Source organism: Abramis brama, assembly GCF_963993115.1.
Source record: "Abramis brama genome assembly, chromosome: 3".
NCBI classification, from domain to species: domain Eukaryota; kingdom Metazoa; phylum Chordata; class Actinopteri; order Cypriniformes; family Leuciscidae; genus Abramis; species Abramis brama.
In genome coordinates, this window is record NC_139965.1 from 25069746 (window position 1) to 25092347 (window position 22602).

The 22602-nt window shown below is 38.1% G+C and overlaps 1 protein-coding gene across 2 annotated transcripts; it reads right to left on the minus strand.

Annotated features, from left to right (window-relative positions):
* Positions 1 to 3265: 3265 nt before the first annotated feature.
* sltm (SAFB-like, transcription modulator) lies at positions 3266 to 16728 on the minus strand. 2 transcript variants are annotated; one of them, XM_084108330.1, is made up of 20 exons: positions 16546 to 16728; positions 15724 to 15811; positions 14486 to 14541; positions 12153 to 12180; positions 10488 to 11067; positions 9823 to 9866; positions 9539 to 9642; positions 9251 to 9400; positions 9001 to 9113; positions 8742 to 8902; positions 8537 to 8634; positions 8403 to 8459; positions 8151 to 8293; positions 7884 to 8064; positions 7665 to 7789; positions 7397 to 7570; positions 6922 to 7245; positions 4191 to 4326; positions 3951 to 4108; positions 3266 to 3801 (listed from the first exon to the last, which is right to left on the minus strand). In XM_084108330.1, the coding sequence occupies exons 1-20, from the start codon at positions 16678 to 16680 to the stop codon at positions 3705 to 3707; spliced, it is 2952 nt and encodes a 983-aa protein (XP_083964456.1). In that variant the 5' UTR covers positions 16681 to 16728; the 3' UTR covers positions 3266 to 3704. The 2 variants fall into 2 exon arrangements, with proteins under 2 accessions (XP_083964456.1, XP_083964455.1); XM_084108329.1 differs by having other exon boundaries at positions 3951 to 4111.
* Positions 16729 to 22602: the final 5874 nt, after the last annotated feature.

Below are 22602 nucleotides of genomic sequence, written 5' to 3' on the forward strand. Positions count from 1 at the left end.
AATATCAAAGTCATTAGGTTATATAAAAACACATGGCCATTTGTTTTGCTTCGCTCCACCCCTGTTACATTTCAGCCAAAAGTCTGGTTCATATTTGCCTTATAAATTAAGTAATTGAGTAGGATCATTGTCCATGAAACCTGGGATTGTTGAATGAACAACGTTATTGCCCAAATACCGAATGGTTAAGGAAATCTTGTTTTATCTCAATGGTTTGGGATTTCCTCCAGCTAGTGGTCGAGCAGTATCGGTTTTACAGTGGGCTGATGTTGATACTGAAATGTGGAGAGCAGGTTGGCTGATTCCTGATAGAAATAACAAGAGGAGATTTAACACTTCTGTTAATCGGCCAGGCGGACACTTTTCACCCAATGCCGAAAAAGTGGCTGAACATTGGCCAAGTTATCGAGCTGACCGACATATATCAGTCCATCACTAACTACAGCTATAATTTTCAGACTCTTTCATGTACACTGTACATACTCATATATGCTATATGGATGTAAGGTAGGAAAGGATGACTCAAGCCCATCCTGTTCCAGTGCTGCCTCCTGAGAGACAAAGTCTTTTCTATACAAACATTCCAGCTATATGCCTTGAGCTGAGCATTGCGCTGAGACTCAGACTCAGAGAAACGCTAACGTTGGGCTGTTTTCCCTGTTGTTCTGCTCTCACAATGTACGAATGAACAAATCCTGCATGTAGACAAGCTTGTGATGGTGTAGTCGTAGAACAGACGGTTGCCCAGCGGTTACATGGGAGCACTGGTAGAATCTGTTTATGCTAGTCGTGGGCTGGAGCTGTTCCTTTGACGTTTGGTCCCTCAGCGGCCAATACTCTCTGTATATAAAAAGCCTTACAATATTTACAGGATCTTTTATACTGACACAAATAGGTGCAAGACAAGACTGAGACAATCTGTAGACCTTACCATAGACAGAAAACCGCACAGGCCTTCACAGAAGGAACATATCCATGAGTGTCTTGCAAACAGTTTGATGTGTTTTAGCTTGCTTGGTAACGGATATAGATTCAAACTAATGTACAACACGGGGTTTGATTTGAAATAGTCACCTTTGTTGAGGTCATTTCACACCAAGAATGATACTACAACGATAACTACATTTGCGTCCACACCAACGGATTTAAAGCCGAGTGCATTCTGATTAGCTGTTACATTTTTTATTTTTTTTCGTCAGCTGGAAAACGTAATCGTTCTGAAAGCGATTCCAACGATATTGTTCCTCTGTGTCATTATAGCTGTAGTGTGGACTTCCCTATTCTCATAGAATCAGAACACTTATTAAAACTGTATCGTTATAGTTATCGTCCTTGGTATGAACGGCCCTTTAAAATGTATAGCTGTAACTACCGTTTCAACTCGAGGAATTGGGCTTTTAAGACAAACCATGACTATTTTTGAAGTTGTTGTTACCTGAGGTGAATTAGCTGGCATACTAATATTGTTTAGCCAGGAAGTGCACAACACAGTCTGTGTTAATCTGTTTTTGTTTTTTATGTTTTTATTGTTCAATAGCATTCACGGTATCATTTCACATTTCAAGAACTATATTTAAATTCATAAATGTCAGCGAGCTTCTGTGACTGGTGTCATTCGGTAGGAAGCGCAAGCTAGTTACGATAGATTTGGGAGAGAAATGTCTTAAAAGGTTTGTACTTAGGTTATTGGGATGACACGAGATATTATATATCTGTAACTGGTAAGTCATCCATTTTAACCGACAACAAACTTGGTTTATCATTATTATAAGCTGACGCTCAGTTCTGATCCAGTTCATTGGCGAAAGTCAAATACTCACTCAACTGTTATACTTGCAGGTCAGGTTAAATATGGACATTCCAGGGTGCTTTTGATCAGTGGCATGTCTGATAAAGGAGTGATTAAGGACAACGTGCAACAGACTTCTCCAGCACATATAATATGTACCCACTGTGCATCAGCTTATGTCGTTTGTATTGTTTGCCAATAACTTTATTCATCTGTAATGTGCTTCAGCTTTAACCATTTGCTTCTAAAATGATCTGTGTGAAATGTCACAAGAAGTTACATGTTAGTGGGATAAATACTCAAATGTCATATTTATAGAGGGGGGCTGGAGTGGTGGAGTTTGTGGGTGCAAGCTCTATAAATTAAAAATCAGAAAGCCCATTTCAAATGGAAAATGGCTTGTAACCGTCTAATATGTTCAGCTAGATCTTTTGACCCCCAAATAATATCAGTAAATATTCCAAGGCCTTGTCTGCTAAGTTGGCCATTGGTGTGCAGCACCCTTTGAAACTCCGTTATAGGTCATAGACCATTTTAGTTATTTATGCACTGTTACATTGAATGCACTAGATGAGAAATATACCTCTTTTTATACACAATTAGAATCACCAGATTTTGAGTGGTTACAGCTGAACCTGTTTCATGACACCCAGTAAATACCATGTTTTGCAATAAGGCTTATATTTATGGAGCTATATGAAGAACTGAACATAAGGAACTTGCTAATGGTTCAGTTCCACTCTAAATGCTGCCATTTAGATTTTATTTTCCTTGCCCCGTTTCCAGATAGCAAGGGTTTGCAAGACTTCTCATGAATATAATTTGACGTTTCATATTTTAGTGCCATCTAGGGATATGGAAAAGAAATCTGCAATTGAAGAGAGAGCTTTTGATTGAGTTGAAACAGGGCATTACTAATGACCAGGGAGGATGATTATTTTCTGAACTTCATTGACACTGAAATGCCACACATTACATACTTTCTGCTAATGATGGGAACTGGAAAGGATTCTCTCTTGGTGCATTTGTCTTGAAGTTTCGATTTTACCGGGTCAGTCCATGATGGAAATGCAATTGTGATGCATGTTTAACAGCTGAATACAACATGTACTCCTAAATCATTTTAAGGAACAGTCCAATTACAATTTCTATTTTATATCCTTTATACGTGTATATTTACACAAAAGATTTTAACTTAGCAAAAAGAAAAAAGGACAAAAAAAATTAGGATATTACAATTCCCTTGTGGGTAAGGTTCATTAAAGACCAAAAACATTTATGTAGCCCAACAGTGTCAAAAAGTAGATGGACAATTTTTCTGTAACAAATGCCTTAGATGAGGGACAATACATCTGATTAAAGGAAATCTGGTCAGTGAGTGTGTGATTCTTTTGATTGTCATCTAAAGTCTTCCTTTCACAGACTCCGCTATGGGCAAGCATGGCTGCACTTACAGAATCAAACTACACAGAGACGTCATAATCCACATAATTTAATATGAACTTGAATAATCATTAACCAAAAAAAAAAAAAGATCACATTGAAATGTTAACGGAATTACAGATGTGTTCAGTGCTACACACAGTAGTCTGCCCAAAGCAAATGAGAGAATCTGGAACAGGAAGTTATGGTCATCTAAACAAACACATGTTAAGAAATAAGCTGTACAGCTGCACCTACAGTATGTCAAGAAAACATGTATGTGCACAAAGGTTGTTTACAGATCACTAGAGTACAGTTCAGGAAAGAAAAACCTACATGTAAAGCCTTTTACAAAAAACTAAATCAATGTGGATCTTTACAATAATCTCGCGGCTATAAATTAAGCCAATTAAAAACATCAGAAGTTCAAAATAAAAATAAAAAAAGGAAACAAAAAAAGTATTTATATTTATTTGCTGTGAAGAGTCAGATGCTAGAACCTTCCTTTAAAGGGCTTGAATCCTCCACTGCCACCGGCCATGGGAACATTAGTGATCTGCACAATTCTGTTTAAACCAGTGGAGGAATGACTGCAGAAAGAAACGCAATCAGTATGCATGCAATGTCAGCATTCACGTTAAAACTTATTCACCTGTTGTTAATTAAAAATAAGGTGGCTAGATGGTATAAATAGAAAAGACATAACAGATTGAAATATGCACTCTAGATCAAAACAAACCTGGAGTGTGGTGCCATCATGCCAGGCCTATTGTCCCCCATTCGACGGTTATCTGTGAATCCTCCGCTTTGTGAGCCTGCTGCCCCGTGCCAGTCTTTCCTGGGGCCCTGATCGCGCCCGTGCCGCTCCACCACCACCTGCCTGCCACTGCCGAAGTGCTGCTGTGGTAAGATGAAGGTTATTTAGTCATTCCTTTTGCTGGAGTTCTGCAAATCTAAGCGTCAGAGGAATGCACTTCACCTGCTCTCCCATAACCACAGGTCTGCCTCCGTCTCGGCTGTTGAAGCTGGTTCTGCCACGGCTGGCTGTGGACACCCCTCTTATGGCAGGTCCGGGACCTTCTCTGCCAGGACGTTCTGGACGCATTCGCACGGCTCTGCAATAGTCAGCAGCAATCACTGGTTACCAGAAGCTCAATGAATGGCAAGCCTGAAATATCAGTCTGTGATGGTGTTTATTCAGTGAGATATTTGATATCTTGTGAGTTCAAGACTGATTTGAGAGTTGCCTCATTTATAGGATCATTAATATTCCTAATAGTCGTACAACAGTTTCTAAAATGTTCCTATGAATTATGTACAAGTCATCCGTATGCACAAAATATTTTCCTTAATCGATGTTGGATTATAATAATTACTGGTATATGAGCGCAGTTTGCGCGCATGCTCTTCAGTTGGCATAAACATAAGGACTTTTTAATGTTTCTGCCTTTAAACATCGATTTGTTCCTCACATTTAATGCCAGATGAAATATGAAATTTAGGATTAAATCCAATGTTACGTGCTTCTATAAATGAGGCTGGTGGCTATATATTAGTTTTTTTCAAAAATCTTTATTTTTATTTTTATGTAAGGGCAAAAATGCCCCATAGTGCATTTAAAATGTATTCCAGCAGAGGGATGATTCTTTCCTGACATTGTGTGCATCATTTACAGCTACTTCTGTATTTGATAACAATAATGTGTCAATAAAAAAGTAACAGAAATGATTGTTTGTCTTATTGACAATAAAAAATATGTTGTGTTGGATGTAAATGGATGAGATGCTGTGATTTCATGCGATTTATAAATGGTCAAAATAATCTGTAACACTTTTACAAAAAGGTCTCATTTGTTAACATTAGTTAATGTAATAACTAACATGGACTAACAATGATCAATACATTTGTTAATCTTATTAGTCTTTGTTAGTTAAAAAAAATACCATTGTACATTGTTTGTTAACAGTGCATTAACTAAAGTTAACAAATACAACTTTTGATGTTAAGAATGTATAAGTAAACGTTGAAATTAACATTAAGATTAATAAATGGTGTAGAAGTATTGTTCATTCTTAGTTCATGTTAACTAATGAAACCTTAGGAACTGTTCGTTTTTTATTTAAGGGGCTACAGGAGGAGTTTTGAGATCTACAGTCAAAATAGACTTGACCCTCCCTTCGCCAGCAATAATGTTTTCTATGACCCTCCAAAATGACTGTGAAAAAAGGCATGACCCTCTCCGATAATTTATTGATTACTTCTGTGCTGGTTGTTGTTCAGATGTTCAGATAGCCATTGTTTTTTTACAACCATGACAAACGACTAACCTCTGCTTTCTCATCTTACACATCACACTCCACTGTTATGGTGGCCATTTCAGTAGATTTACTCACTAAAATTTTTGTGGAAACACAATAAGCATGGAAACTAAAATATGGTAGTATCGTGCTACAGCGCACATTCTATCAGCTGCAGTTCTGGCGCCTCAGTCCCAATACTGTAAAACTCGACGTACATTCACATCCAGTGGCATAACTTTAGCCGCGTTTCCACCGCAGGAACTTTCCCCAGGAACTAGGAACTTTGGGCTGGTACTCGATGTGTTTACACTGCAGGAACCAGGGTCTAAATGAAGTTCCGGGTAAATATTTCCCCCTCCGATAGTCCCTGCTCACGAGGTAGTACTTTTTCAAAGTTCAGGAACTTTCAGGGGTGGGACTTGTGCGCTGCACAAGCTGATTGGTTGTGTTCACGCTGCATTTTGGTTGGATGACTCCACCGAGCATTTTATTTATTTTTAATAATACAATGCTAAATCATAAATCAGATGCATGTACAATAACATTACAATGTCCAGCAATCGATTTAAATAGTACATTGGGTTTAATCTGTTGTTTAATGAGGTCTAACATAGATCCTACTGTATCCCTTTAAATTGGTCCAGTGGCAGAACTTTTGCCAAGCATGTCAGAGGTTCTGGGTTCTAATCTGCACTCGTATAGGTTTTTTTTTCATCATCAAAACCGATTATGTTTATCAGTGGTTGTATATCAGGCAGGGACATGTTTGTGTGCATTTTGTTTTGTAAAGAATAGAGTCTCCACAACGGATTGAAGCGCGTGTCCGAGTGAAGACTGTGCACAAGCCATGAGAGAACACAGTATCCGCGCCACTGATCGATCGCTTTCTGAGCGCGTACGCCCGAAGCGCGCGCGCAATGTCAAACAGCGCTATACTGGATTTTTGTTGGGTCAGACCCATCTGCTAGCAATGGGGGGCCGAGACTGAGAGAACTACATGGAGCTATATGGAAAAATATGCACCAAACAAGCCACTTTGAAATTTTGCTGTTTTCATGAATACAAAAGTTGGATGACCCTCCCCTCAACAAAGAATAAAAAGACATGCCCCTCCCCCATTTTCCTCCAGTGGTCCACTCCATAAATACCGAACAGTCCCTTATTGAAAAGTGTTACCAAATAATCAATAGTTATCAATTGTAAATGTCTCCCCTTAATAAAAAAATTCTAACACTGCTGACAGAGTACTGTTTTGTCCACATTGATGGAACAAAGCAGAAGTACAGAAGAACTGGTAATGTAATCAATTGTCATGGAAATCATTTGATTACTGAATAGGTACTGAATAAGAACCAAATTTCAATTCCCAACCATAGAACATAGGGAGCACAAACAGAAGCTCATCTGTACCTGACATCTCCTTGCTTTGTATTCATTCCCCCATCAGTCTTCCAGCCAGCGTGGCTGCCGTCTCTGGGGGTGCGAGAGTGAGCAATGGCAGGAGGTGGTGCTCTGCCTCCAGCAGGTCGATCAGGCATGGACACCTGCCTGCGCTCATCACGGTCACGGATCTCTCGACGATCGCTGTCTCGCAGCTCTGTGCGAGGTGGAGGTGGTGGCTCTGCTCTTCGCACGGTTTCAAAGTCTTTTGGATAGCGGTCGAACCCTGAACTTTCTCGGCGCGGAGCAGGGCGATTTTTCTTTGAATCAGGTTCATTGTCAAAGCGGTTGCGTCTGCCAAAAAAAAAAAAGGATTCATCGGTTGCCGTTCATTCATAACTTGAGCCAATTCGGAAATTTGGTAGGTTTACTCATTGGAATGAAAGTGTCTGTGGAAAATCAGTCTCTTCTTCCTGTCCTACTTTTGTTTTTTGTGATTGCTTACCTATCAAAGTTGTTGGATTGCCCGGCTGATGTCTGTGGGTATCGGTTCCGGTCTCTGGGGTTGAAATCATTAAAACGATTCTGTTGTCGGCTATTGTAGTCTCCAGCTTGACCAATCCGACCCTCTGGCTGCGTTTGCATCTTTTTACCACTATTCCAGTATGGGTCTTCCCTCCTGCACATACAGAGATGGAAAAACTGTTAACTATATTGAACCATAGAGATCACTAGACCCCAAGAATTAATATCTAACAGTATTGTTTGCACACCTCTGGTCAACATCACGTCCCCTCTTTAAGTTGTTTCGTTTCTCCTGCTCGTAACGCAACTGCTCCTGCTGCCGTCTCAGTTCCTCACGTTCACGAGCCAAACGCTCTGCTTCCTTGCGTCGCTCCTGCACACACATACAATTTTGGAACATCAACGTCAAAAGACAAAGACAAAATCTCTGCTTTGAGTTTCCACAGGCAGGTATTTCGTGGTTGTACCTGCTCTATACGGATCCGCTCCCGTTCTAGTCTCTCTCTCTCCATGCGCTCGCGTTCAAGTTTCTGTCTTTCCACCTCCAGTCGTTGGCGCTCTCTCATTAGGTTCTCCCTTTCCTCACGCTCGCGCATAATACGGATGCGTTCCCTCTCCCGGCGCTCTCGCTCTGCTATCTCGCGCCGTCTGTATATCACACCAAAACAGCATTACAGACTGCAGCTCAAGCACTTTGCTGTTTTGTGTGTGAACGTAAAAGAACGTACACCTACCTACGCAGTTCCATAGCCCTGCGAACGCGTTCCATCCTGACCATGCGCTCACGCATGCGCTGTTCCTTCATCTTCTCAAATGGCAGGATGTCTTTGTTTCCACCTTTGTTAAGCATGGGGCGTCCTTTCTTCATCATCTCCATCTGCAAGTATGAACAAAATACTCTCAAAGAAAATACTAGAGTGCATATAGATAATTCAGATCGTGTTTACGGTTGGTTATGTCTTCTCAGAATAAAGGAGTTAACCAACCTCCTCAGGTGGTATGAACCATCTGGGACGTCGGTTCATCATGTTGGGTGGACCAGGCTGCAAAGAAATACACAATCAGATGTCGTCTACCTCTTTCATGATAATACAGTTCATGCGGAGGATGTCTGCAGTACCTTCTCAAACCTTCCACCCCTTCTGAAAGGAGGTCGAGATTTATTGAAGTGTTGCTCTCCTTTAGTATGGTCGAGAACCATATTACCTGGACTCTTTCCTGTGGATAGGAAGGGATGGATACAGATATTTAAAAAACACAACTAGAAAGTCTTTTTAAGTTCTTAAACTTTCTCAGTAAGTGAATATAACCAAACTATAACATACGTCCATGTTTCTTATCATCTTTCTTTGCTACGTCGGCTCCTGAATTGGAAGATGGTGCATCAGATTTGTTGCTTTTGGGGTCCTGTTTTTTTGCTTCTTTGCTGTCCTTCTCAGAGGGTTTGTCTGATTTCTTCTCCTCCTTCTTAGATGAAACTGGAGTCCTATTAAAACAAGAAGGAAAGTATAACCAGTGTATAACCAATGAAACACTCCTGCCCTTAATAGAATGGAAAGATATTAAAATTGCATAAACTCTTACTTGGAGGTTTTTGCTCCAGTTAGAGTGCGCTTTTCTCCAGAAATTTTACTAGAACTTGTCTTCTCTTCTCCCTCTTTCTTTGAGAAGTCCTTTTTGAACGGGTCAGTTTTTACCTACGAGGATGATACCACGAGATCAGAGATTAAGTATGAAATTGATGAAACACAACTGATGATGTTTGACTGCAGTAATGTAAATCCTTTAAAATCCTTTAAGTAAGTTGAGTATCCCACAGTGGTGAAGTTCTTACCCTATCCACACATATCTGTTGTCCATGGAGTTCTGTGCGGTCCAGGTGAGAGATGCACCTGGCCACTTCTGCACTGGATGACATGGTAACTAGTCCATAACATTTGGCTCCTGGGCTACGAGCATTGGTGACCACTTTGGCACTAAAAACCTATTTTGAAACAAATGTATGTAAAAAAAAAAAAAAAACATTTTGTAAAAAAAATGTAGGCCCATTACAATCCCTCACAACAACACAAGCACATTAATTGAAGCTGGTGCTAATGTATAACATACAAAGAGCCGTTACCTTTCCATATTTGCCAAAGAGGTTCTTAAGATCAGCTGCTTTGGTATTGGACGACAGGCCGCTCACCCACAGATTGCGAGTAGAGCTGGTGCTGCTGCCACTTCCTGAAGACAGAACAAGACATGCCGCTACTTTAATGACAACTTGAGCATCAGAGCAGACTAACTTTCCAAATAATTAAACTTCAAATTGTATCAGGCAGATTTTTACTGCTCCTCAAAAACAGAATAGGCTAACAGGCTGAAATTCCAAAATGCAAACCCATTTAGGAAATAAAGTCATACCTTTATCATCTTTTGTAGTCTTTCCATCTCTGTCCTTTGAAGAGCTAAAATGTGAATATTATGAGAGCAACAAGAAGAGAGAAATACTTAAATGAGTACCAGAGCATGAGAGACGACTGTTGGCACCGAGGTACATCTCCAAATGAACAACAAAGGTTATACAAATGTTTGGTGCATTACAGAAAAAGGAAAAGAACAAAAAAATCCCCATAGGCAAGGCTTGCACTCGGACAAAACTCCAATAAGGCTTCTTTCTCTTGCTTTTCCACAGGAGCAAGGTGGGTCAGGTTTTCTGCCAATTTATTCCCTTGACCAATGACATCCTCAGGAGGGTGTTCAACTTCAGAGAGAATCACTTCACTGGACTGACAAACCCCTCTGACATCACTGGAACTATTGCTCTTTTTTTTAACCCATAAGTAGGGACTGGAAAAGCAAGTGCTGGAAATGTGTGCGTAACAGACGTGTTTTCTGCTCCTCGTTTAACTCCAATTACCAAACTCGAAAAAATGGCAAACCAAACCAAAAGAGCAAACCAAAGGCAGGGATTAGGTACAATGAACAACGTGTTATGAAAAAATTCTTGCGGCTACCCACAATGCTGAGTTCTTATTGAGCTGGAACTTGGTAGTAGTATCTTAAAGAACTGACATAGAAAGACAAACCTCTTTGCTTGACCTGTCGCCCCAGTTGAAGAGGGGCCTTTCTTCCCAGAATCCTTTTCCTTGTCTCCCGTTTCTCCTTTCTTCGAGGCCTCTCTGTTGTCTTTCTTGGCGGCGTCAGACTTCAGCCCGTCATCTCTCTTACCATCCTTGTGGCCATCTATCGCTTCAGTCAATGAATCTGTCTCCTGCCTCATCTCAGCAGTGGCCTCAGGCTCTTCGCAGCCCTTGTCTGCCTCAGAATCTGGAAGTTTCACATGTTTACCTGTTTCCAGGAGGTCGTCGCCATCCACATCCAGTGTGATGGCATCTTCGGCCTGGATGGTGACAGATATATTGTCATCCTCAACTTCTTTTACGGGTTCAGGAGCAGGTTCGCTCTCCATGGCCTCCATCGATGGGACTTCAGACTCAGCTTCTCTCTCGGCCTCAATCTCCACATCAGGATCAGGCTCAGGTTCCACATCTGCCTCAGCCTCAAGATCAGGCTCCACTCCTGCCTCAGCCTCAGGCTCTCCAAGGCCGTCTTCACAGGAGAAGGTTTTAGAATTGTCACGAGTAGCATCATCAGTATCAGTTACATCTGAGGGATTTAACAAGCATAAAACATGGCAAAAAACACATTGTTTAACATTCACATCTCTGTGCTACGTGACCTAGAAAGTACAACAAAGAGCAAGTTTAGTGTTAGTGGTCATCGAGGGTGAGGAAACCACAGCTATAAATAAAACACATTCCTTAGAGAACAACGAAGAGGTCGAACAATCTTCTCGCAAAGTTGAACATAAGCACCAATGGCAATCTATCTTGGTCCACATTTTGAAGGTTCCACAACTGGGTGATGTTGACACTTCTCTGCTTTACAGACATGCATTCAGTCAGAGTGAAATTGCAAATCTATACCATAACGCAAGTCCTCCTGCCAGATGTCACTAAGCTTCTTGTGGTCACATCAAGGGTCTTCTTTCAAACGTTTCCGCTGACTGTCCATCTCAGTTTACAGCTGGTGAAGGCGAATCAAAAACAGGGTGGCAAATCTTCTCTGATCCGTTAGAGAAATCTGGCCTTGTTCACAGCATTCTGTCCAGTAACACAGCTAAAAATGGGTGTCCACTGAGCCGCGTCCAGTCTTGAATGAGTTCAAAGCACAAGCAGTGATGTTGATGTCCACTTAAGCCATGTCGGCTATATTGCAGTCAGAGAGAAGTGTCAAGACTTTGGTGAACGAGGTTAACATATGTTCTGACCAGTCAAAGGCACTCAGCCTGTTGCCGTCTCCATTTCAGGAGGTAGTCCAGACTCAACAGAAAGAAAGAGGCATCCTGCTGAACCTTTGGTGGTGTTCTGAACAGAGGAAACTCTCTGAGTGGGTGAAAGGCTTCCTCTTGCTGATGAAATGTGGTGGCAGGGTAATGTGCTCTTGAACAAATTAGATGATGAGATTAGGAGTTTCACTGATGTTAACACAAATGGTGAAGCATTATCTGTCCTTTGATGCAGCACATGGTCCAGATGGAACGTTTTAATGTCTGTGAACTGTTGCAAGACCCACGGCTAGAACGTTGAGATTGAAAAACAGCAAAAGAAAAAGGAAGCAAGAGAAGTCCAACCTTCTGAAACCTGAAAAACAAGTGTTACATCTCCACCCTAATGAGTGACCAGACATACCTTTTTCAGATTCCTCTTCCTCAGTCTCCTGAAAATAAAACAAAAACTGATATAAGAATTTGTGAAAGTTCTAAAGAATTGGGGGAAATTGTTCATTGATACTCACTAATCAATAACTTATAAGACAAACAAACAAAAAAGCCGCTATTCTGGAATATTTTTATCACAAAGGTTATTTGCAGAAACATGCACTTAATGGTAGGGGTGTGATGAGATCCCATGCCACATGATCTCGCGATATTAAAACATGACAATATTTCTCATCGATGTAAAAAACTGTCTCACAATATCAGCATGATGAAGTTGAGTTTGTGGCAAAACTTTTACCGTGCTTGCATTATACAGACTAATTGTGACTTTTACTGCATATGATAATTAAATAAATATATGCACTGCTATCATTTACATGCCTGGAGAGCATCTCAGCAGCTTGGTTAACAAATTCCATCTCTGCATAAGCTGTGACTTTAGGAACACTAGATGCACCATTTCTACAGATTTGTAACGGAAATCATTTATAAACCTACACCAACACGCAAGAACACATCAGTATGTTTATAAATATGCAAATTGTTCATCGCGATTTCAAAATAATAGATCAAACCACAGATCTATATATTATGAATGACTGGATTGTTCACTGCGTTCAAAACTGCCATTTGGTGGAGAAGCCACCGGAGGTGTTTGAGCGGACTTCTTACGATTCCCTGCCGACAGAGGGCATCATTGACTTATAGCCAAAACATTGACCTAAAAATCAACCAATCTGCAGCGTAACAGTTGCGCAATAATAGAATTTAAAGGGTAACTAAACAGTAAAACAACTTTTTTTAGTTAATGATCTATAAGACTGGGGCTTTATAAATGCTGTTCATTGATTCAAGTAATTTTTTTGACATTTGGGTTTAAAGTGTTTTAATTCTACAATATATGGTGTAAAAACGTCTTTGAGTGCTGCCCTCTTCAGGTTGAACCATGGCTACTGCAGTTGAATTTTCCTATTGGAAGTTGTGGTACCCTCTGACGTCAGAGGGTACCAGCTAACCACGCCCTTGCCACGCCCAGCATTTTTCAAATATTGCCAGTGGGTGGAGTCAGGCTCTGACCAGGGGTTTAGTTACCCTTTAAGAAATATGTACTAGGGTTGGGCAATGACTACCAAATTGGCACCAGACGACATCTACAGTGAAACATTGCGATGGACGATGACATTGATATACAAAAATCCTTTAGTTCAGTTAGAGAACAGACACTACAATTAAAAACTGAACGTGTCTGCTCAATGCAGTGTGAGCCGAGAGACTCGCAGCACAGATCAGCAGCAGGAGTCAGATTTCATTCATCACGTTATGAGAGTGACAGACAGAAAATATTGCCAAATAGGCGCTTTTACATTTTGCTTTGAAACCAAATCTTGGCAATATTTTGGATTAAAACCTGATGCTAATAGAGAACCTGCAAAGGGTTAGATGTGTTTTCCAATAAAAAAATGCTCACGCACGAGAGTGAATCTCAGCTTCCATAGGAATTCACTGAAAACTCTCGCTCTGCACGGTGGCAGTGGACACTCATCGTTATGAATGTCTGTGCAGCCGTGTGCAATTTAAAAGCGATTTAAAAGCGAGGTGCAAAAGAGGGGAAAACTCCAACGTCCCAACCAGACTCAGTCATTCTTTTGCTTTGGCAGAATTTTTTTTTATTATTTTTTTGTGGTGTAAATATAATTTAATCTAAAGCAATATTCTTATCAGTGTTCTATCAGGTTTGACATATTTAAATCTGCATATTTGTGATATTTACCCAGAGGCTTAAAAAAAAAAAAAAAAACTTTCTAAAAGGCATTTTTCCAAATCTTATTAAATGTATACTTCATCTTTCATTTCATATTCTTAAATTTGATCAATAATTTCAATTAGAATATTAAGACACTATCGGGCTATTACCAATCAAATTAAATCACTTACACAGAAAAATTACAACTGCATTAAATAATGTTATGATATATTATTGTCTGAAATTTTTTTTGTGTTTGAATTTTTTTTAAATATACAAATACTATGTTGGGTAAAAACTTATTTGACTTTTAAACATGAAACTAAGCCGCCAGTAGCTAGCGGCAAGTGACATCTTAATGAGTGAATTGAGTCATTCATTCAAACAGCCGATTCATTAAAGAATGAGGCAGTTATTTATGAATTGGTCACAATCTTTGACTCAAATGATTCGTTCAAAACGCTGAATCATTCATTTTATATTATAAATGCTTTTATAAAAATGTACCCAAAATTCGTACCAATATATTAAGCATTTATTAGTTTCAACACTTTTCATACCTTAGAAAAGGACTCCTCTTCCATGGTGGTGTCAGCATCCAGGTCTGTCTTCTTTCCTAAGGATGTGTAATAAAGCAATTTGATCAACTTATTAAAGTTAATTAAAGAAGTTGAGTTCAGATAGTGAAGATTTACTAGGGATGCGCCGATCCGATACTCAGTATCGATATCGGCTCCGATACTGCCATTCTTGGCCGGATCGGGTATCGGTCAGACAAGACCGATCCAAATCCGATACTGTGCGTATACTATTCTGTGTTATTGTTAAGCCCCACAAACGGCACAAAAACATACAATAATAAATATAATATAATCTAATAAAATAATTGATCTTTTTGATATCTTGTTTTTCATGAATGTATTTAACAAAAATACAAAGAGCAATGTGTAACGTTTTACCAGATTTAGTGCTACACTTATTGTCTCGAATTTGTTCCCCACTAAATGTTTTTTTCACTAAATGTTCAGATTTTTCTAGACTAAATTTTACTGCTGAATTATCCACTAATCTACAGGGTGGGCCATTTATATGGATACACCGTAATAACATGGGAATGGTTGGTGATATTAAAGTCCTGTTTGTGGCACATTAGTATATATTAGTACACACCACCCATCTTGAGGAGTTTGCCCCCTCACATATACTAATGTGCCACAAACAGGACTTTAATATCACCAACCATTCCCATGTTATTACGGTGTATCCATATAAATGGCCCACCCTGTAGTTTATAATAGCATTTTTGTCATAGATTATGATCGTATATATTTTTTATTTGTTGTTTTTCTTTAGAGTTTGAATACACCTTCTGGTGCTACTTGGACACGTCATCAGTGAAGAACCCGGGGTCATAGGGTGTTTCGGGTCTTTAATCTTCATACACCCTCACCCGGGCGACCCAGCCGGGGGTGATCAGTCCCCGGCTTGTGTCCAAGCGGCATGTTGCTCCACGGATCCCCCCTACGGATCCACAGCCACCGAGAAGCCCTCTCTGCGGCCTCTAAGATGTTTGTGGTGGCTTTTTTCAATTGCAACTTTATAATGAAGTTGTCTGTATTAAGTAGATTGTGTTTAACACACAAAAGAGTGATTATCAGTTCAACACAAAGAGTTATAGAAATTCTACTTGATTTAAAAAAAAAAAAAAAAGTAACTTATTGGGTATCGGTCGATTCTCAGAATTTGTGGTATCGGATCGGTTCTGAAAAAATGGTATCCCTGCATCCCTAAGATTTACCTTTAGATTTGCCATGTTTTCTCGTGGGTGTGTCAGCTGACATGGTGAGCTCAATGCTGTCTGGATCACCACCTTCATCCTCTATCGCCTGCACACAAAAATACAAACCATTCAATTTAAAACACTGAGAATGGGAATTTCTGGTCAACGACCATTCTAATCACACTGTAACTGTGTTGCATAATGATATGAAAATGCGAAGTGTGAAGGTGCAGGTAGTAAACACAAGGCTGCATGCAGAAGGTTTGAGTAGCAAAATAGGATACATAATTTTTGGTTAAATAAATTTGTACTACACTGAACAGAACTAAAAGTTCTGCACAATGAACTATAATAAAACAATAAAACAACGACCAGGTAGTATGCTGTTTTGCATCTCACAAGCCTTACTAATTTATATCTAGTAACACATATTTATTTATATTGTTACACACAACATCATAATTTGAAACTTCAACTGTAAATAACTTCACATAAAGACTGTAAATAGAGATGGTGAAATTGTTTAAAGTTGAAGCAACTGATCTGAGCGCGTGTAGCAGCATTCGCTAGTATAATTTAGCCTGCTTAACACATCCTTAACTTACAGATTCATTTCTTTCAAATGCTAATAAATATTTCACTAAAATTCAAGTTTTCACCAAAACGAAATACGGGCATTACATTTACGTTGTTAGTAAACCCATTAAAAAACGCCGGGAATACAAACATTTTTTTGAATAAAAAAAAATGGCTAACGTTATGCTAACTCATAGCCATCAAGCTAGATCGCGAGCGTTTGCCCACACGTCACCGTAATTTACGCTTTTAAATTAAAATTACCTGCTTCAGTCTTGCGATGAGTGTATTTTTTACCCCAGTAATATCCAGATTTCGTCTTTTGAGTTCAGATTTCAGGTCTACAACGCGTAAATCTGTAATCTTCTTAGTCTCCGCTGAAATGGCCACCGACGCCATTTTACCCGTGCAACTGGATCTGTGTGTGTGCGCGAGCGCGACAGCGACACACTCAACGAGCACCACAGGACATGCAAACATATAACCCTTGTTGACGATTTTCTATCCATGATAATACAAATACAATGACACATTTATCTAAGATTTTATTACATATTTTACGCGCGCTAAGGTTTTACTTATGTTGACAACACAGTGTCCCTTAACCAAAAAGTAATTTCTAAGGTTACAATGCAAAAAGTATTATTTGTTTTGTTTTCCATTACAAATATCTAAGAATTATATACAAAATACAATTATTTGGGAAGGAACATTACATAAAAAAACGAGCTTCTATTAGTGGCGTGCAATGGTGTTCTGAATTGATGAGGCAAATCCTCATAGTTTATAAATGTTTAAATACAGTATTGTTCCACATTACTAAGCATGTCGCCGTTGTCATGCAAAATGGGGAGGAAGAAAGAACTTTCTGAAGATGAAAAGCAAGAGATTTGCAAAACTGAAAATTGCAAAAGGCATGAAAACAACTATAATATTTTGCAAAAACTTAACAGAGATTATCAAAATGATTTGAGTGATAGAGCACAGAAGAAATTAAGGCCCGGTTTCACAGACAGATTAGATTATTATTAGATTAAGCCAGGATTGGGCATTTAGGGCATTTAACTAGCTATATTTATAAGGGTCATTCCTGGGATTCGGTAATATTTCAGTCCCCCAGACTTTTTAAAGGTTCACTCAATTAAATATTAAAAGCTTTTCACAATACTTTGGTATGTCCATTATAATTAATTTAAAAAAAAAGATTGCATTTAAGTAATTTGTTATCATCAAATTATTTCTTATTTCTATTGTACACTAAGCATTTTGTCATGTCCCTGAGGTAGCCTATACTTCACTGAATTTGTACTTAGAAAATATTTAACAAAAAGTGCACAGTGTCAAAAAATGTTGGCATTGGCAATGTTTTATTTATTTGTGTTACTTTCTTGTGAAAAATATTTTCTAAAAAATGCTAAAATGCTAAAAAAAGAAAAGAAAAGTGATGTCCCTTAGTCTGAACTCAGCCCCATGAGGTCAACTATTCTTCACCTTTAATAATTTAGACTCCACCCATACGTGACATAATTTACCAGAAATGACATCATTCAGGTCTTTTTAACAGTGTTGCATAAAATGGTAAGTAGTATCATACTGTAATACTATACTAAACACATACTAAAGCTCTTCCTCACAACCAACCACCCCAACCTGTCCCACCTCTGTCCAAAGCGTATTCACATAAACAGTATAGTATGATATTAAGATATTACAGGAGAGAACCATATTTGACAAAGCCACCAAAACAAACAAATATATATAACCTACATATACATACATAAAAAAAAACATACCTATGGGCATGATGGGTAGATGTTTGTTTTATAGCAAGTTTTGTGTAAAATCCTTTTTAAACCAAGTCCATTTTGTCCGTTACGAGGTTGAGAATAAAAGGTGCTTAAATCTGACAAAAACTGAAATGAATAAAAGGTCTTTAATGCCTGAGATGGGAAAATATGATTTTGTTGGAGGTTTGATATGTGCCTAATGATGTGGGGTATTTAGAAAATGATTTATATGATTTCCAAGTTGAAATATGACCAAATCCCAGGAATGACCCATAAACGCTCCCTAAAAAAACATTACTGGTGTGCATCTTGAGATAAAACAATGACATATTTTAAGATTTGTCAGTGCAAATTGCTTTCAGTTACAACAGCTCAAACACAAACATGCATTTTAGTCTGGGACTCTGGGACTAGGCTTAAGTCTCGTCTGTGAAACCAGGGGTAGTTGTATTAAAAGGGCAGCTTAAAAAAAAAGTCACAGTTGAGCAGCAAACAGGTATTTGAAACTGCTGGTGTATCTGGAGTTCCAGACCTGGAGATGCAGACTGACAGTTGTGCATAAAGTTGCATGTCAGCCACTCATAAATAAATAAAAAAAACTCACAAAGATAAACGTTTACAGTGTAGAAAATACATTTTCAAACAGTTTTATTGCCTTTTTTTGCAGCATGGGATAGTGCATTGTTCTGCGTGAAAATCCTTTTATTTGAGAAGGCACAACACTTCTTTTTGTACTATAGCAGAACATTGTCCGTTATAAACGCCACATATCTTGCAGAAGTCATTTTGACACCCTCAGAGACCCTTAAGGGACCTTCCATCTCACTTCCCAATATTCCAGCCCAATTCATCACCCGCTGACCGGCTGACGTCACAGTCTTGTTGGAACACGGTGGCCATTCAGCAACCCATCCATCTGAACTATCCACTGCAACACAGCATTCTTCAGTGAATAAATGTGGTGGCTATACAGCTGACAGCCTTCATGGAGATATTTCTCCCCATATTTCATGAGAACTGTGACTTTCTTAACAATGTGGAATGACCTATTTTCAGGTTTTCCATTTACCTTAGAAGACCTGACAAACTATTTATCAAACATCTCTGAGATTGATACCAGTTATCTTAAAAGATATGAGAAATAAAACAAACAAACAAACACTTTCTTTGAAAAACTAAAATCTGAATTTTTATACCCGAAATCCAATGTCACTTGCATAATAATTTGGAAAAGTGGCTATATATATGATGTGTATATCAAATGTTAATTCATGTTACACTTATACTGTTATATTTTCCTGGTTAAATAAACATTAGCCTACATTGCATCACAAAATAAAAAATAAAAATACTGTATATATATGTATATGTATATATATATATATATATATATATATATATACATATACAAATATAATTCTATTTTGTACATTGACAATGTAATAGGCATGTGATGGTATAAAATTTTAACAAAACGATAATTTCTTAAGCTTTTATATTATCACAGTATTGAATCAAGATACCAAAAACAAAAAGAACGTTTAAATACAATAAAACAATTCACAAAAATGTATAAAGTAAACAAATGTTTCAAACAGATTAAAGTGCAAAAGAAATATAGAGATAATAGGTAACACTTTACATTGAGGCCCCATAATTAACGTTAGTCATTTCATTAACTAACAATGTGCAATAGCTACATTTGTTAGTATTATTCTTTGTTAATGTTAGTTAATAAAATATACATATGTTTATTGTTAGTTTATGTTAGTCCATCTCCATTAAATAGGCCTATAATATTAACAGATACAACCTTTCATTTTAATGTATCAAATGTTGAAATTAAAATAAAATAAAATATTTAGAAGTATTTTTTATCATTAGTTAACGTTAACTAACAAATTAACAAAAATGTTAACCTTACTGTGTATATATAGTGCTACCGAACAATAATAAAGAATCAGAACATTTTCAATCAATATCTGGGGCATGTTTTAGTCCAGATTAAAATGTAAAAATGTTTAAGTTCGAAAATAAATAGCCAATTAAGTCTTTAAGAATTACGTATATAAGTATTAAGTATTTGGCAGTGTGATGAATACTATAGCGAATACAAAAATCTGAATGTCTGTTAGAAACATTGCAATCCTGTTCAGAAAAAGAAAGTAGCACAGCTGCTTTGTTTAAGGGGTTACCGGGGTAACCGCTGCATGTTTGATGTTTCATCACAGCGCCATCTGCTGTCAGAGAGTGAATGTGCATTTTCATTCAGCGCGTCTCTTCACCTATGCTCTTCACTCGTTCCGCCATTAAGCTTCTCATGCCTTGATCTCTGCAGCCAGGCAGACAGACAGTGTTGTACATTTTAACCCGTTGATGGAAAAGTATTCTTAAAATGCATTCTAAAATTCTAAATAATTTGCAATAAGGAATTATTCATGGTATTTGCAAGTGCCCACGAATTGCAATAACAATATTGTGCATGATCATCTATCGGCACGTCTACAAATTAATGTTCTATTTATTAAAACGAAGTATAAATATCATCAAGTTAGTGTTTTTAAGAATTTTTACATTTATTCCAGGCCTAAATAAATGCACTCTATGCCTATTACCAGCAAACACAGAATGTACCCAACCTTCTAACAACGTTTTAACAACATGGCCAAAAGGTTGCTATAACTACGTTGTGTTGTGAAGGTTGTTACAGCGTTGACACAATGTTGACATTTAACCACCGTTCAGGGCCATTGCTTAAGGTTGTGCCTAGGGTGTCTGGAGGACAACCACTTGACTACATATGTACTCGTCACTGCCCTGAAGCGCGAAAATCAGCCTTTTAAATTTCAACTTTGTGTTGTTTGTGTTGTCTCGTTCGTCATCGTGCAATGAGATAAAGACCCTACGCTCCTCTGTCTGCAAATTTGTATATTCGTTTATTTAGTTTTTTTTTTTTTTTTTTTTTTTTTTTTTACAAATGTATGACTTTTGGAAGTGCAATTTGATTACCAGTTTTAATAAAGTTGAATTAACGTAAACTTCTGTCATTTTTACTCTTCAAAGTGTACACTTGCAGGTGCTGATTATAATTAGGTTCATTTACTGATAGTCCCATTCAATAATAATAAGGATAAACAATATTTAAAAAGTATATAAATATCTAACATCTGACTAATTAAAAATTAACCTCAAAACATAAAATGCTAAATGGGAGCATAAATAAAAAAAACTGTCAGAACGTCGTCTCTCAGTTGCTGAATGTTGCGCAACAACGTTTCTAGTTGCTACATCGCGTAACGTTTCAATTCTACGTTGTTACAATGTTGCGAACTCGTAGACAGCGACGTTGCTATAGCAGAAATGCAACGTGCCACAGACGTTGCCACAATGTAAATGTGTTTGCTGGGTATCGTATTTTATTTGTGAACTGATGTCAGCTATTCTTTTTATTTCTTTTCCTGGTCACAGACACAACGTAGGCTATACTTTTAATCTCACCAAAGCCGATTTGTTCACAAAAAAAAAAGCCCAGTCATTATGTTTTCAGTCCACTTCAAGTTTGATGCGCTAGTAGGCCTATCTAACATCATTGCGAAGGCGCACGAACCAAAAATATATCCAATCACAGCCTGATGGAGGCATTGCCTCCTCTTATGTGACTTTCCCACATTTATTCTTAACTGCACGTGTTGTGCCGAATTTCGACCCCCTGCCAAATTATTACCGGTCGAAATTCGGCACAACACCTGCACCAAACCCACCGCACGCTTTAGGTGGTCTGTTAATAAAACTCATTTTTTCATAAATTTTTTTTTTTATTATTATTATTTTTTTGCAGTGTAACCAGCAGTCACTGTCATTACTATTACTGTTTATGAATTGCTTCATATTAAATTTAATGCAATAATTTTGTGTTTGGTTAGGTGAACTACCTATATCAACTTGACCCAAATCTTGAGATTTTCCATCATTTCCATCAATATTGCAAGACAAAAACAAACACAATATACTTTTTCTTGTCTAGTACTAAAGGTAAATTTTTTAACAAGCAGGTTTATAAGATAAAATATTCCTAAAATAAGTTTAATATCCCAATTTGTATTTTTTTTTAATAGTGACCGTCTATCAATATGTTCGAAGCTGTGTAGTACACGGTCTACATAAACATTTTTCTCAGTCCCATTGCTGACATTGTTATTGCGTTTTACCTTTTTTGTAAAGTGACAGTGATGTGAAGGTCAAGTATGGTAACCCATACTCTTAATTTGTCCTTTAGTGCCCTTTCAAGTTAGTGCACACACATTAAGAGCAGTGAGTAGTAAACACACACATCTGGTGCAGTGGGCAGCAATTGTCTCCGTTGTACAGTATACAAGACATTTGTAATGAGGTAATGACTATAGTACCCAATACAAACTTTACTGCTTTATTTTAGAAAGAATAAAATAACCACGGTATTGATGGAAACTAGTCCGCATGGTTAAATTCTTCAAAAGGGTGTCGGATTCAAGGAGGCACAAAACTGGACACATAA

What these genes read in the sequence shown, in the direction of transcription:
- sltm (XM_084108329.1), bottom strand. Translation starts at nt 16,680, where the DNA reads ATGGCGTCGGTGGCCATTTCAGCGGAGACTAAGAAGATTACAGATTTA. An exon ending in AAAACATGGCAAATCTAAAG is followed by an intron (nt 14,542 to 15,723) that starts GTAAATCTTAGG and finishes ACACATCCTTAG; the next exon opens with GAAAGAAGACAGACCTGGAT. An exon ending in AGATGATAAGAAACATGGAC is followed by an intron (nt 8,635 to 8,741) that starts GTATGTTATAGT and finishes TCCTATCCACAG; the next exon opens with GAAAGAGTCCAGGTAATATG.